Source organism: Empidonax traillii, unplaced genomic scaffold, assembly GCF_003031625.1.
Source record: "Empidonax traillii isolate 1590-97213 ecotype Southwest subspecies unplaced genomic scaffold, ASM303162v1 scaffold52:size1600334, whole genome shotgun sequence".
Lineage (NCBI taxonomy): Eukaryota > Metazoa > Chordata > Aves > Passeriformes > Tyrannidae > Empidonax > Empidonax traillii.
In genome coordinates, this window is record NW_020955245.1 from 1195513 (window position 1) to 1211587 (window position 16075).

The 16075-nt window shown below is 48.4% G+C and overlaps 1 protein-coding gene across 1 annotated transcript; it reads left to right on the forward strand.

Annotated features, from left to right (window-relative positions):
• The first annotated feature begins 1637 nt into the window (after positions 1-1637).
• DIS3L (DIS3 like exosome 3'-5' exoribonuclease) lies at positions 1638-15942 on the forward strand. The gene is made up of 17 exons (XM_027879254.1): positions 1638-1830; positions 4702-4855; positions 5398-5526; positions 6068-6203; positions 6343-6519; positions 7246-7324; positions 8078-8257; positions 8808-8977; positions 9283-9444; positions 10204-10451; positions 11221-11313; positions 12330-12863; positions 13639-13793; positions 13889-14058; positions 14404-14549; positions 15186-15360; positions 15433-15942. The coding sequence occupies exons 1-17, from the start codon at positions 1695-1697 to the stop codon at positions 15748-15750; spliced, it is 3162 nt and encodes a 1053-aa protein (XP_027735055.1). The 5' UTR covers positions 1638-1694; the 3' UTR covers positions 15751-15942.
• Positions 15943-16075: the final 133 nt, after the last annotated feature.

Genomic DNA, 16075 nt, shown 5'->3' on the forward strand with positions numbered 1-16075 from the left:
CCAAGTCTACGCTTTGGTCGTCTCTCACTAAGTTATAACACCTCCTCCTCCTCAGATGTTTGAGAACTTGGCTCCTGCAAATCAGTTCCTTGCAGATGGTGCTTCCATTTACTGGCACCAATTGGTTACTTGAAAGTATTAGTCACTGCAGATACACATTTTATAAAACATGTGAAAAATAAAAAGTGGAATAAACAGGAACATACAGTGACATACTGCCTTGGCTCCTTCCCAGTTTTTGTTTTTTTTCCTCCTAAGGACAAACACGACACAGCTCACACCATGTATTTATGTTCAAGTGAGGTTATGATGGAGGCATTTTGTGGGAAAGTAGGAATACTTTTCTAATAGCCAAAATAATCATCCTCAAAATGTCATGTTTTCAGCATTACAGCCTTATTCACAGGGCAGTGACTCAGACCCAGACAGTGCACTGGACTCATGACCTTCCACTGCTTTTCTGTTTCATCTTGGACTAGACTTAATCTGTCAGTGCCTTTATTTCCCGCCCGCTGTAAATGTGAAGGACAATATTGACGCCCACTGTAAAATTAGCTGGCATTAGGGTTGCAACTCTCATACCCAAATCCCCACCTCAACTTCCTGAGTGCTGCAGGTGATCCCACAAAATCAGGACTGAGGAATGGACCTGGGATCTCTCCTGGAAGATGCCAGGAAGACCACGGAGGGTCACACATATGCACTCATGCAGGTCTAGAGCTTAGGCACAGCAAGGCATCCTCGATTTGTTCTTGTTCCTCCCTGCATCCTCTTCAACCCTCCAGTGCCTCCAATACCTCCACATCACTCTCCTTGGAGTGGGAAACCTGAAAACAAACAGAAACCCCGCACATGTATTTTCACTCCAACCACCCCATCCTCCTGCCACTGCAGCCTAACAGAGTTTAACCGGTTCTTCTCATTTGCCTCCCATGGACAACCCAACTACTTTTTCAGCATTTTCTCCACTGTACCCCTAAAATCTCTGTTTTTCCCTCACTGGAAGGGTATCTTTCCCTCCGCTCGCCCACCCACATGAGCTGGGGCTCAGCACCTGCATTGGCCGGGGTCCCCTCAGCACTCACCCGGCATCGACCCCTCAGAGCCGCCCGGTTCCCTCAGCTCCGGTTCCCTCAGCTCGTTCCCCCCCGTCCCTCAGTTCTGGCCCCGGTTCCCTCAGCTCGTTCCCACCCATCCCTCAGCTCCAGTTCCCGTTCCCTCACCTCATTCCCGCCTGCCTCTCAAGAGCTCTCCCGGTTCCCTCAGTCCGCCTCAGCCCGGTCTTGGCGGTTCCCTCAGCTCGCTCCGCCTGTCCCTCAACTCAAGTCCCAGTTCCCTCAGCTCGTTCCCCCCTGTCCCTCAGGTACCGCCCGCGTGCCCTCAGCCCGTTCCCGCCTGTCCCTCAGAGCTCTCCCGGTCCCCTCAGCTCGTTCCCCCCTGTTCCTCAGAGCTCTCTCAGTTCCTCAGCTCGTTCCCCCCTGTCCCTCAGAGCTCTCCCGGTTCCCTCAGAGCTCTCCCGGTTCCCTCAGCCCGCCCCGGTTCCCTCAGCCCGCCCCTCGCTGGGGCCGTTCCCCGCGGTGACCCCGCGCCCCGCCCCGCGCAGGCGCCCCGGCAGTCGCGGCCTCGGGGCCGCCGGTCCCCACCGGTCGCTGTTGTTTCCCCCCTCGGGTCCCTTCCATTCCCCGCCGGTCCCGATGCTCCGCACGGAGAAGGTGCTGCAGCTGCGGGGGCAGCAGGGCCGCGCCGTGCGGGTGGTGCGGGAGCACTACCTGCGGGCGGACGTGCCGTGCCGGACCGCGCTGTGCCGCAGCGCGCTGTGCCGCGCCCGCGGTGAGTGAGGGCCGGCCCCGGACGGGCTGTGCGCGGGGACCGCGAGGGAGGGCGGGCACGGCCGGGAGAGACCGCGGGGGCAGCCGGGGAGGGGGGCGGAGGGCAGAGCTGGGCACAGAGGGTGGGCCCTGAGCGGGGATGATCCCTGAGCAGGGTTGATCCCCGGGATGAGGTGATTCCACAGAGGGGTGATCCCTGAGCGAGGGGTGATCCCTGAGCGAGGGGTGATCCCTGAGCGAAGGGTGATCCCTGGGCAGGGGGTGATCCCTGAGCGAAGGGTGATCTCTGAACAAGAGTGACCCCTGGGCAGGGGGTGATCCCAGAGCGAGGAGTGATCCCTGAACAAGAGTGGTCCCTGAGCAAGAGTGGTCCCTGAACAGGAGTGGTCCCTGAACAGGAGTGGTCCCTGAACAGGAGTGGTCCCTGGGCAGGGGGTGATCCCTCAACAAAAGTGATCCCTGAGCGAGGGGTAATCCCTGAACAAGAGTGGTCCCTGAACAAGAATGGTCCCTGAACAAGAATGGTCCCTGAACAGGAGTGGTCCCTGAACAAGAATGGTCCCTGAACAGGAGTGGTCCCTGGGCGGGGGGTGATCTCTGAACAAGAGTGGTCCCTGAACAAGAGTGGTCCCTGAACAAGAATGGTCCCTGAACAAGAATGGTCCCTGAACAGGAGTGGTCCCTGAACAGGAGTGGTCCCTGGGCGGGGGGTGATCCCCGGGCTGAGGTTCGGACGCTGCTGAACCACCCTGGAAAGACCAAACAGTCCCAAGTCGCGGCTGTAGCAAAAGTTTCCCTTCACAGCAAGATCCTTCGGGAATCAGCGAGGCGTTGAGAAAGGGATCGCGGAGTTGGTTGTCCCAGGGCTTAACTGTGAGCAGTTTACAGGCAGTGATAAAGGGCTGAAGGATTGTTCAATTTTTACACTCCCCGTGTTTTAAAAGATCCTTAAAAAAGGCATTAATTTCTGCAGGCTGGTGGTTTATAGCATGCATTAAATTCTGTACATACCTGTTAAGTATAACAACGGGGCCAAGCCATTATCTTGAAGCGACTGTAATTCTGCATCAGCAGTTCTTTCTGTTCAGTAATTAAATGTAATTGCCTGTGTTATATCAGGGCATTTCAGACACGGGAAGGCTGCCAGGCTCTGGTGTCTGCATTTGTTGTTGTTTTTACAGACTGTGGTACTGTTTATGTGCATCATAGATCATCACCTGGGCTTTGGTTGATATTTCAGTCTGGTTTTTTTGTTGGTGTTAAAACAGCACGATTTATTAAACATTAATATCTAACCTGTTTAAATAGACCAAATTATTTGCTTGCCTAAAAGAAGAGGTTGAGAATTTTAATTCTTTGGAACTGTCGCTGCCATAGATGTTGTCCCTTTTGGTTTAGGTGTCTGTTACAATTGAGGGCAGATGGTATATTAGTTATATTATTACAGTGTGTTGCATAGGATGTCAGGCCTAATGATAGTCACTGCTCCCTAATATATTGCATTTGGGTTTGAATTCCCTAAGGATAAGTTAAAAACACACAGAAGAAATGTCTTACCTCTCCTGCCGTGCCAAACTTCCCCTCTTCTGCACTCCAGTGTAAATTGTGCTGCAGGTGACTGTCAGAATATGTGCCTCTGTAATTATTCAAGGTAACCCAGAGGTGAGGGGAACGTTTGTTTTCCTTCCTGACTCTGCACAGTGAGCTGAGCAAATTTATTTCCTGCGCTGTGAGGGACTGCCTGAATAAATCACATCTGCAGGTGCTTGTGAGGGTGAGCTGTGCCTGCTCAGAAGTTATTCTGTTCTGGATGTATAGGTTAGGCAAGGATAGCTTAGTGTGGGCAGATTACATAAATCTCCTGGTGACATTTCACTTCTAATGCTCTTCTGAATTATTAATAAATATTAGCTTTCTTGTATGCATTCTGCCATCATCCATTATAATCCTTCAGTGGGAGAGGAAGCCAAATTACAGCTGTGCTGACTGGATCCACACTTCCAGTGGTCACAGTTCACTGACAGATTGTCCTGGGTCAGCTTCTAAAAAAGACATGAGAATAGCATGACTTGTCAGGGTCTGTGTACTTTTATTATGTATTTATTATTACCTGCACTCTGGTGAGCTCAGCAGTTCAGTGTTTATAATACCATGAAGGTTAAACGGGTACCAAGAGAAAATACAGGGGAGATCTCCCCCATCTGAAAGTTTAGTGGGTAATCTTTGAAATACCAAAACCAGTTAAACTCATTAATTTTAAGGTGTCATCTGTGATGGGCTGGCTGTGGTATTTTGATGGTTTATTCCTAAGGGAGGGAGTCTCTTCAGAGAAAATTAGCACTTATGGTTAATAGTTTGGGTTCAAGAACACCATCTCTTAGCAATAGCATTGCTTTTCTCCACCTGTGCTCTTTTATATAAAGATATACAAAAAAAACCCTTACTGTAAATGGGTATTGTGAACAGAGAGAGCTGTGGGGGCAGCACAACAGAACTGCCCATGATTCTACACCCCTTGAAAATTCCAGTAAAAGATCTTCTCTGCCAGAGGTGTGCTCCCTTTTTCACATGGAGGGAGACAAAAAAGGGCTGTCGCCTGTACTCCTTAAGTTACAGGCTTTTCGTAATGAAAGTGGCTCTTTTTCACTCCTTTGGAGAGAATTGACACTAAAGTTTGGCATCAGTGGATGCAAAAAGGGTTCTGTCAGGAATGTGGAGACTTGACCACAGAACTGTACCGTTGTAACCATAACTTTTGTTCAGCAGAAGAAGGGAGATGAACATCTTGGGGGACACACAACTCGAATTCCCTGAGGTCTGAACCAATGTTAGAAGTGAGATTTAAGCCTTTAAACTCTTGGTTATATTTCAGATGGCAAATTGCTCTCAGATGACGTCACGCACTACGTGGTCCCCGACTGCAAAGTTGTGCAGGAGTACCTGGAGATTCTGGAGTTTCCAGAGCTGAAAGGGATTATCTTCATGCAAACAGCTTGTCAGGCTGTGCAGCACCAAAAAGGACGCAGGTACTTATCCCATAAAACCTTATTTCTTATTTAGATTGAAGCGAGAGGAGTGACTTTGTAAAATGTATCGTTTGTTTTTAGGTCTTTCAAGTGCCTTAATATAATTTTACAGCAGGGGAAGAACTGGGGACCTTTGTGATCCACGGGCAACAATGCCTGGCATAGTTTTCACTTGATAGGAGCGGCATTAAACCTGCGACATTCTTAATTAATGAGATGGTTTGTGACAGGAATGAATGAGGCTTTGCAGTAATGACACATCATGAGCCACAGCTGGATTGTGGCAGCTTTGGGTTTGCTCTGCTGAGGACTGAGCACTTGTCTCTGGGGAGCAATCAGTGCTGTTCTGTGGTACTCACCACACACGAACCTGGGTGTCCCCGTGGCTTTTTAGAGCAGAATTTGCTCCCAAGGCCTTCCTGTGTTTCTGAAGCACAAATGCTTTTGCAGAAATAGCTGTTGGCCCGAAGTGACAAGGTAAGCTCCTGAACACTTAGGACGTTTTGTGGGACAAAAGTGTATTTATCTCTTTTGTATTCCAGGCAGTACAACAAGCTACGAAACCTGCTGAAGGACCCCCGGCACGACTGCACGGTGTTTGCCAATGAATTCCACCAGCACTGCTACTTGCCAAGAGAGAAGGGAGAATCCATGGAGAAATGGCAGAGCAGGTTGGGTTTAACCTCTGCAGTGCCACACTGGACAGGATCATGGCTCCGTGTTTAGGAATGTGAGCTTTGGGTACTGAGAGTTCAGGCCCTTGCTCTGCTTGGCTTTGGAGCAGTTCACAGCCACTGACAGTCTAAATTGTGCATTAATGATTAAGAAGAAGTCTACAAATAAAGTGAAAATGTACTAAATTAAGTGTAATAGTGCTAAAAGAAAGCTGGGTCACTGTAAAGTTACACCACAGCACTGGAGTCTTGGCAGCTCCCCTTGCTTTTTACAAACCTCCACTCAGAGGAACAACATGTTGTGTTGCAGCTAGGGCACAACTGGGTGTGCTGGGCAGGAAACATCCAATTTTCCTCTCTTCTCCCGGGGCTTACAAACACATAAACATTTTTGCAGGCAACAGGTTTATGTAGTTCGGGTATACCTCTCAAAAGCCTGTGTGTTAAACCAAAATCTCCTTTATACAAAGCCAGCAAAAGTCTTGCAAGCAGCAAAGGAACTCTGCCAGAAAAGTTATTTCAAACTTTGCTCTTCTAGGAACATTTACAACGCAGCGGCCTGGTATTACAACCACTGCTTGGGGCAGATGCCAGTTGTTATGGTGACAGAAGATGAAGATGCCATCAGGCAGTTTGGGAATGAAACAGAAGGAGTGTTTGTGATTTCCTTCAAGGTAACGTGTTTATCCATGAATAGCTTGAATCCAGAATAAACCTGAGATGCTTCGTGTCCATCAGGGCTTTTCCAAATGCATTATTAAAGGAACAGAGGCCTCTAAATACCTTCCTGTCTGTTTATATTTGTGCCTGCAGAATTACCTGGATAACTTTTGGCCTGATTTAAAGGCCGCCCATGAACTCTTCGACTCCATAACTCAAGCTCGGCGTGAACGGGAGAGTGAAAGCCAAGAGAACCACGGAAAGGAATATCCTGAGCACTTACCTCTGGAAGTACTGGAGGCTGGCATCAAATCTGGAAGGTACCTGCAGGTAATTTGTTACATAGAGAACACACACAGAACAGGGCAGTCTTGTGCTTGGTTCCTTCAGCCTGAATGAGACTGACCAGACAAAGAAACATATACCTGTGAATTGAGAAACCAGGTGTGTTTTGAATCAGCTGGATCTTAAATACAAAGAATGCTGCACAAGGGCAGCAGTTCTTACTTCATGTGCACAGAGATCTCTCAGTCAGTGACATTAATTTATGGTTTTATGGCTGTTCAGGGCCTTAGTATGGATTGCTGGTGAACAAGTGTCCTTCTCTTAAAAATAATTTAAAGAATTAGGGGCAGTAATTTGTTCCTTTCTTGGCAATTTCAGCAGCAAGGCAGGAATGAAATACAAACAGAGAGACTGAGGTTTTTCTTTCTTGTTGGAATAATGCCAGATGCCATGTTAAAGCAGGCAGCAAAAGTAATCTTTTTATTCCAGCTACTGCCTGTGGCTGGAATAAAATGACCTTTACCATCTTAGAGATAATTTGAGCATTTAGGAGAATTTACCATTCTTTTCCAGACGTGAGTACTTCAAATCCTGCACCCTGCATTGTCCCCCTACAGAGAGAACAGCTGTGTTCAAAATAACCCACCTATCAAAAAAACATTACTGATCTTCCTAAAGATAATTGCAAACCCCAAAACGTTGTCTCTTAAAGTTGGCTCTTTAGGGGTGGGACTGTTCCATTCTCTTGATGGGTTTGTTGTTTTCTTTCAGGGCACCCTGAACGTCAACAAGCACCGAGCACAACTGGAAGCTTTTGTTCGACTTCAGGGGTGTGGCAGGAAAGACTCAGGTGGGAAAAAACACGGGGGGTGTTTTTCTCAGGGCCTGTCTGACACTGGGCTTTTTCCATGAAGGAAAACGTGGATGTAGCTGTTGTTAAACAAGATGAGAGCTGAGATAGTGCAATGCTTGGGTGATTTTCATGGGCTGGACAGGAGGCCTTGAGAGCAAACACAGGAGTCTTTCTGGCCTTCCTTTCTTAGCACCTTTGGCCACGTTCTATTTGACTGCAATAAAAAAATAGGAAAAATGCCCTTTGGATCAGAGTGATCAGCACTGTCTCATTGTCCCCAGTAAACACCACTGAAGGCACAGCCCATTTTCCTTGCCCAGATACACTGGCCCAGCTCTCAGCAATGACTTTGAAAGGTTCCTGTGACAGACCCTGCAGTCAAACCACTGTTCATACACTGATTATTTTTTAAAAGCTGGTTTTGTTCTGAACCCTGCCCGGAATCCTGTGCCAGTGGCTGCCACAATTTGACAGTGTTGTGTGTTTTTAAAGCTGCTGCCTAAGAACGATGAACTCTGCTGCTTTTTCTCCGAGAGTTCACTTATAGAACTGCTTAATATCTCCTTAAAAAAATAGTGGAAAAGGTTTTAATTTCTTTGCAATATTAATTACTTGCCAGTAGTCCTTTTTTTGGAGGAAAACATACCACAGATGTAATTTTCTGTTCTTTCAGCAGAATGCTGCCAAGAGCGGAGGGGTTTGAAATTTTTGGGAGGATCCTAGCTCTGTTTCTTTTTATTTGAAATCCAGAACTTCAAAGTGACATCCTCATTTACGGGACCAAGGCTCGGAATCGTGCCATCCACGGGGATGTGGTGGTTGTGGAGCTGCTCCCTGTGCAGGAATGGAAGGGAAGGACTGTTGCCCTCTGTGAAAATGAGACAGAGGATAAAGCCCCTGCAGACACCACGGGTGACCCCATGCCCACAGGTGAGGACACAGCATCCTTTTAATGCCTTGCTGATGAATAACGAGAAACCCCAATTTTAAGGTGATAAAGTATCCCAGTGTGACCTGCCTGTGTGCCATGGGAACTTGGAGTCTTGAAATTATTATTATTATTGCAGCTACAGGTTTGTTGAGGTCAGAGTTAAAAGTTTTAAGAGGCTAATTCTCTTACTGCAAGGAAAAGATGTTTGGTTTTGCTCTGCCTCCTTAAAAATTCTCTGTATCTTTCACTGGAACTGGCCACATTCCAGCAGCAGTGGGAACCTCTGAATAATTTATGGACTGGATCAGTTGAAATCTATACACTGAGATAGTCTCCCCATAAGTAAAGCTTGTTAAAACCTGGCTGTGCCAACAGTAATTTGTAACCCACGGGCATTGTGTGCTCACCAAACACTGTGGGCACTGGGGGCACACATCTGGGGACGCGTCAGTGCACGTCGTGTGACAAAGCAGTGAACCTGCTCTGCCTCCCACATCGTTCCTTCATGTTCCTGTTTCACCCTGGAATTCCAATGTTCCTTATTTAAAGGTAAAGTTGTTGGGATCACTCAGAAGAACTGGAGGGATTATGTGGTCACTTTTCCCTCCAAAGAAGAGAGTCAGTCCCAGGGCAGGAACACTCAGAAAGTCCTTGTAACACCCTGGGATTACCGAATTCCCAAGATCCGGATCAGTACCCAGCAAGCTGAAGCACTGCAGGTAATGGGACATTAAGTACTTCTTGAAAGCCAAGAACTAAATTGCAGCTGTGTCTTTGGTGGTGTAACAACATTTGTGTGCATCTTGGCCTTGCTTTTCTGAAACACTTCAAACTGGAGATTCTCCGTATAACGACCCAGTGGGCCCCTGATGGGGACAGAAATATAATTCTCAGTATTTATATCTGTCACTGCGGGTTTCTTTTTCCTTTCCATAAAGTTGATGGAGTTTGCAGTCCCTGTGGGAGCTCTGTGTGCCCTGGGGTTGCTGTCCATGGCCTGCTCTCACCAGGTGTCTCCCTGCAGGATTACAGGGTTGTCGTGCGAATCGATTCCTGGGAATCAACTTCCCTGTATCCCAACGGGCACTTTGTGAGAGTCCTGGGGAGGATTGGAGATCTTGAGGGGGAAATTGCAGCTATTCTGGTGGAGAACAGCATCTGTGCTGCCCCTTTCTCGGAAATCCAGGTGTGTTTTGGGATCAAACACATTCTTTTCTGTTCATCTCTTGTTCCTCAAAGAGAGGGAGCCTCTTACAGCTGATTGGCTTCGTTGCCAACAGGTGTTTGAAAGCTGAAAACTACTGAGAGTTTATTTTTCTGGAATCTTTTGGATCAGTGGTTCTAAAGATACTACAAATTTTCAAGCCAAGAATGATTTTAAGATAATCTGTTCTCTATGAGGAGAAGATTACAAACTCTTAATTTTAATTTGAGATAAACTTATAAGATATTACTGTCTTTAATAGGTGCTTATGGTACTGATCCTAAAGGCCTGGTCCTACTGAAATCTTTGTCTTAAATCCTTTTGTCTTCAACCCAGGTTTCATAAAGAACTATTTTGATTGTGCCTACAATTAATGGAAAGAAAAGGAATGTAAAACCCCCAATATGCAGTGGTGATGTGTGCCAGAGCTGCAGTCACAGTGATGTCAGTTGTCACTGTGATACTGCAGTACCACAGCAATATCAGTTGTCATTGATACAGTAGAACTCTTTTTAGTTCTGTCTCATGTTTTCCATAAAGTAAATGGAATGGACTGACTCGGAAAACACAAGGCAAGAAGAGTTCGAAAAACCAATTAAATCTGATTTGCTGGCTTTTTTTTTTTTTTTTTTTTTTTTTTTTTTTTTTTTTTTTTTTTTTTTTTTTTTTTTTTTTTTTTTTTTTTTTTTTTTGGTAGAAAACACGTAAACCTGCGTTCACCACCACCGTTTTTGTGTGCAGATGAGCGAAATGCCCGCCAGTTCTTCCAAGAATCCGTGGCAGGTGAAGCCAGAGGAGGTGGAGAAGCGCCTTGATCTGCGGGACACTCACCTGATCTTCAGCATCGACCCCAAGGGCTGCGAGGACGTGGACGACGCGCTGTCCGTGCGGGCCCTGCCCCGCGGCCGCCTGGAGCTGGGGGTGCACATTGCAGACGTCACCCACTTCGTGCCTGCCAACTCCTACACCGATGTGGAGGCCAGAGCCAGGTAAAGGGGCTCCTGCAAGCTGGGCAATGAGCAGAGCTCACGAGTTGGTGACACTGCCCCAGGGAAACTTGGGATGGAAGGAGGGAAATGCTCGCTCTGTGTCGTGGGAGCAACTGATTAATGTATGAAACTGATGTACAGCATTCTGCTTTTATTGGGGTAAATCTTCCCCAGAGTTATGATTTAATTGTATCTTTCCCTAACCACTGCCCTGTGACGTGAGGTATTTTTGCAATCCACGTGTTTGCATTGCAAGGGGGGTGAATCTCCACACGGAGCACAGAACAGCCACAAAATGGAATTAAGTCTTACATGGGTTTAATGCCAGGGGTATTTGTCAGGATTATGCTTTAATACTCAGTCTGGTGTTTTAATGTGCCCATATCTCATTCTCTTTTCTGAACTAATTTAAACTGCTGAATCACTTCATGAACTGCATTCTTTGTAGATGCAAAGGAGTGTGAACGGTGTAGGCAGCAGAGATGTTTGATGGAGCCATTAAATCACCTCTTCCTCCCTGAGCATATTTTGTCCAGCCCTAGTTCTGGCCTGAAAGGAGCTGCAGTAGCAAGGCAGGCAAAATCAGTTATTTAAACCACTTGACTCGGGTCTTGCAGCTGTGTGTGCTCTTTAGGAATAACCTCTTCGAGCCAGGCCATGTGTTCCTGCTGAGCTGAAACAATCTGAGCAATCTGCCACCGCCCCACTGCTGGGAGCTGCCCACCCAGGAACCCTGGGGCCAGGGTTTACTCTGTGGTTTATTCCTCAGGGCCACCACGTGTTACTTGGCTGACCGTCGCTATGACATGCTGCCCGCTGTCCTCAGTGCTGACCTCTGCTCCCTGCTCAGCGGGGTTGACAGGTAAGGCTTTCTAATCCTTCTGAGGAAGGACATTTCCATTATTTTCATTATTATTTAATTATTATTAATTATTATCATTTTCTGTATTTGGATGGTTTTGCTTTGTTACTAAATCCTCAAGTGCGAGAACAGTGTACATTAAAAAATACCTTTCAGTTCTACCAGAGGTAGCTGAAAGGATTATCCTTTGGAATCCTTTATTCTGTGTGTGCTGAAGCATTTTGGCTGAGCAGAATCCAGGTGAACACAGATGTGAAATCACAGAGAAGATTGGGGTTGGGTTTTTTTCTTTAAACATGAAAAATGCATTCCTGAAATCGTTTGTTGTTGACACATTTCCCCACTAGAGAGCTCTTGTAATATTTATCTCTCATCAGTGTTGAGTATTTTCTTGGATGAAAGTAACTGCTGACAGAAGACTTGTGAAGCAAAAGCAAGGTTTCCTACCTGTGTTATCCCTGTTCCCAGAGAGCAGCAGGAATGATTTGCTGTGTAAACTTCTTTTCTGTGTGATTTAACACTGGATGTTAAATGCCCAGCTGTAATTCCAGGGGCAGTTTTATGGAGTGCCACTCAGTGTTGCTGCCAAGAAGTGCATCCATGTGAATGGGCACATTTTTTCCTGTTGTGCTGTTCCTCAAACAGGCCACTCTCCCATTTTGTTTCAGTTCCCAGGGTCAGTTGGTGGCTGGCATGAGGATACACAGAGACATTCACTGTGGATGCATCTAATAAAATGAAAATGAATAAAAATAACAATTGCAGTGTAACCGCTTGAAAATAGATGTGACCTTATATCTTAAGGGGTTCTCTGCCCTAGATGGGATTGAAAACATTGGATTTGGCTGGATTGAGAACACTGCTGATGTTGCTGAACTCTAGTTTCATGGAGAAAACAAACCAGAATTAAATGAGGACATTTCCTAATGACATTTCCTACACACAGTAGGTGACTGTGCTTGCAGTGAGGTTGAGGTGCAGCAGGGCTGTTGCAGGGCCGGGCTGTTGTGTTTCAGGTACGCTGTGAGTGTCCTGTGGGAGCTGGAGGAGGGATCCTACGAAGCGCTGAGCGTGCGGTACACGCGGAGCGTCATCCGCTCCTCCTACAAGCTGGAGTACGAGGTGGCCCAGGGACTGCTGGATGGGGATCCCGGGGTCCTGGGGGACATCCCCGAGCTGGAGCACTTGGATGAAGGGGCGAGGCAGAAGAAGGTGTCGGAGCTGGCCTGGGCCATCTCCAAACTGACGGAGATCGCCCGGCACGCCAGGGCCAGGCGGGACCGGAGCGGGGCCCTGGAGCTGGAGGGGATCGAGATCCGAGTGCAGCTGGATGAGAAACGGAACATCCACGACCTCATCCCCCGGCAGCCGCTGGAGGTGCACGAGACCGTGGCAGAGTGCATGATCCTGGCCAACCACTGGGTGGCAAAAAAGATTTGGGAGGATTTCCCCCACCAGGCTCTGCTGCGTCAGCACCCTCCCCCACGGCAGGAATTCTTCACGGAGCTCCGGGAATGTGCCTGTGCCAAAGGCTTCTCCATAGACACACGGTACCTTTGGGTCATTTAGTTCTTTAAGTTAAGTTAAGCAATTAACTGTTTGGCCATGTTATCATTACACACCATTCCAGCTCTGAGTGTCAATGTTCACTGCAGAGCAATTCCTAAAAAGATTTTTAATAACCTCTCTGATGATGTTCTGACCAGGAGAAACTGTTCCAGTGCAAGTGGCAGTGGCTGAGTCATTGTAGACATACCCAAAAAAGCATTTACTCAGTCACTGCAGTGGGTAAGCACTGCAAGAGCCTTGTTTGCACCGTGTGTCCTGTGTCAGGGAGTACTGGGTTAAATCAGGTGAGCTGTGTGCAATGTGGTCATTTTCAATGACTCAGAATAATTCAGAGTTACTTGGTCAAGACAATGAGAAGGCCACGAGCCTCATCACATCGGGGGAGTCATGTCTGGACATCACAGTGAAGGGCAGCAGTAGGGCCTCTGTGACTTGGGTGTCACCTTGTCCCATTTGTGCTGACAGAAAGGTTTTGGACCAGCTCACTGTTCTGTGGTGCACTGGATGGGGTTTTGCTCCAGTCCCTGGTTCTCCAGGCTGCAGCAGACAGGCCTGTTGGTTAAAACTCTTTTGTTCCTAAACATTTTCCTTGAGCAGAGCTGTTTCTAAACTGGGGTGAAAGTCTCAAGATCATCCTGCTTTCCATCTCTGTATTAATAACTGTAATTTCTCAGTGGTTTTAAATGCTGTTGTTAACTCTAAGCCCTGCTGAGCAGGGACAGTGTCATTTCCTTCAGGACTCCCACTGTTTTCCAGGTCTAACAAAGCACTGGCTGAGTCCCTGGACAAAGCCAACGACCCCTCGGACCCCCTGGTGAACAAACTGCTGCGCTCCATGGCCACCCACGCCATGGCCAACGCCCTGTACTTCTCCACTGGCTCCTGCCCCGAGGAGGAGTTCCACCATTATGGTATCTGCTCGTTTTTGTGCTGTTCTGGTGTTTCTGGGCGGCGGGGAGGCAGAGGATGGCTGGATTGCTCATCTCTGCTCCCCTCTCCCTGGCAGGGCTGGCCCTGGACAAGTACACCCACTTCACCTCCCCCATCAGGAGATACGCTGACATCGTTGTGCACAGGCTGCTGCTGGCAGGGGGAGCTGCAGGGCCTGGCAAGGACCATGTCAGCAGCAGCAAGGATCTGGAGGAGCTGTGCAGACACATCAACAACAGGAACAGGGTAAGGTGCTCCTTGGGGAGTCCCCACGTCTGTGCTGCCCCAGGGAATGGAATCCTGTCCTGACTGTGGCTTTGGGGCACTGTGAGGACACAGGAGCCCTTTGGTTTTATTTGGAATGCTGTGGGGCTTTTTAAAATATCACTTTTTATTCTGAGAGTGGAAGTAACAGTGATCTCATACTTCACTGCACCACCTGGAGGATTCCCTCTTAGATGTAACTGTTCTAGGGGACGGGAAAGGGAGTAAGTAATGGGAAAAAGCAGCCGTGGAAATCGGAGCCAAACACGCTTGTTGAGACCTTTATGTGGGTTTTTTATCTTCTCTTTCTGTGGGGGGTGTTCCCAGGCAGCCCAGCGAGCTCAGAAACAGTCCACGGAGCTGTTCCAGTGCATGTACTTCAGGGACAGGAGCCCCGAGACAGACGAGCGCTGCGTGGCCGACGGGGTCATCTACTCCATCCGCACCAACGGCGTCCTCGTCTTCGTGCCTAGGTGGGTCCCTTGGAGCTCAGTGAGCTCAACAACCACACCTACGTGGTGCCAGGAGCACCAGGACACACAGAGGTGTTTCCAAACCAGCTCAGCCCGATTTATGCCAGCAGGAAGCAGTTACATGAAACACTACGCTTGAATTTCTGAGCTTCTCAATGTGCATTTTAAAGTTTCCTAGATGTGGTGTGCATTCCAGAGGGTGGGCTGCATGGCTGAAGAGCCAGAACCTCCCCAGCCGGGACAAGCTTCCTTAGAGAGAACCCAGGGCACACGTGCTGCTGCTTTGAAGTAACCTTATTTTTAATGCAGAACTGTGTCCTCACTGTGCTGTCTGGAAAAACCTGTAATGCTGCTCTTCTCCCCTCACTGAGCCATCCCAGGCCCCACCCAACCCTCAGATAAGGGAGCACTGTTTCACTTTGGCTTCACTGCCCTCAAAGCACTTCAGTGTCTCAGCACTGTTGTGCTGTACTCCCTGGGTTTCTCTGGCAGCCCCCTCAGTGTTCCTGCAGGATTCCCAGGCTGCTGTGCTTGCCCTTCGTGTTGCTCTTCTGTAACCCCAGGGAGTTCTCTCAAAGCCAAGAGAACTGCTGAGGGTGAAAGCAGAGCAGGCTGTGTGTGCTCTCTGTGTTGCAGGTATGGAATCAAAGGTGCTGCCTACATGAAGAACAAGGAGGGCTTGGTCATCTCGTGCGGAGGGGGCGGGAGCTGCGAGTGGAAACCTGGATCCCTGCATCGCTCCCAGGGCCAGATCACCTCCACTCCAACCTGCGGGGGCTCGCTCACACTGCGCCTCTTCGATCACATCACAGTGAGTCTGGCAGCTGGGGTGGGGGGAGAGGAAGGAGCACCGTCAGGAATTTCCAGAATGACTGCTTTGCAGGTGAGGATCCTGGTGCAGAGCTCCCGCTGCCACGCCGACACCATCCGGCTGGAAATCCTCAGCGATGCCCCTCAGCCCCACGCAGCCCGCGAGGCTGCCCCCACGAGTGCCCAGATGGGCAGGGCTGACCTGGTCAAGGCGGTCAGTCAGGGGGCAGGGGAAGCCCAGCGTGCCCAGGAGAAAGGCAGGGGGGAAGTGCTGGAGGAGGAATACCGGGAATTCTGCCAGACCAAGGGGCCCAGCCTGTACCAGCTGCTGGAGGAGATCCGGGAGCTGGCGCTGCTGGATGTGTCAACTGAGGCGAGACCTGAGCTGTGACCCACCAGCAGCTGCTCCTGCTCACGAGTGCTTGGGGGATGTTTTACAAAGCAGTTTATTTAAATATTCAAGAGTCCCTTTAATAAGAAGCTAAATGTCTATTTTAAATAAGAATAATTTTTATCTGATTGTGAACATGTATTGAGTTACCAAAAGATTTTATATGTGATAAAACTCATCTTTCAGACTAAAGGCAGTGTGGTGAATCCTTCTAAATATCATTCCAAAAATCCTTTCCTCGCATTGTCCATAAATTATTAAAACCTAAACGCTTCCTTGTTCCACTCTAAATCCCTGAGTTTAACTCATTTCTACAAGGATATAA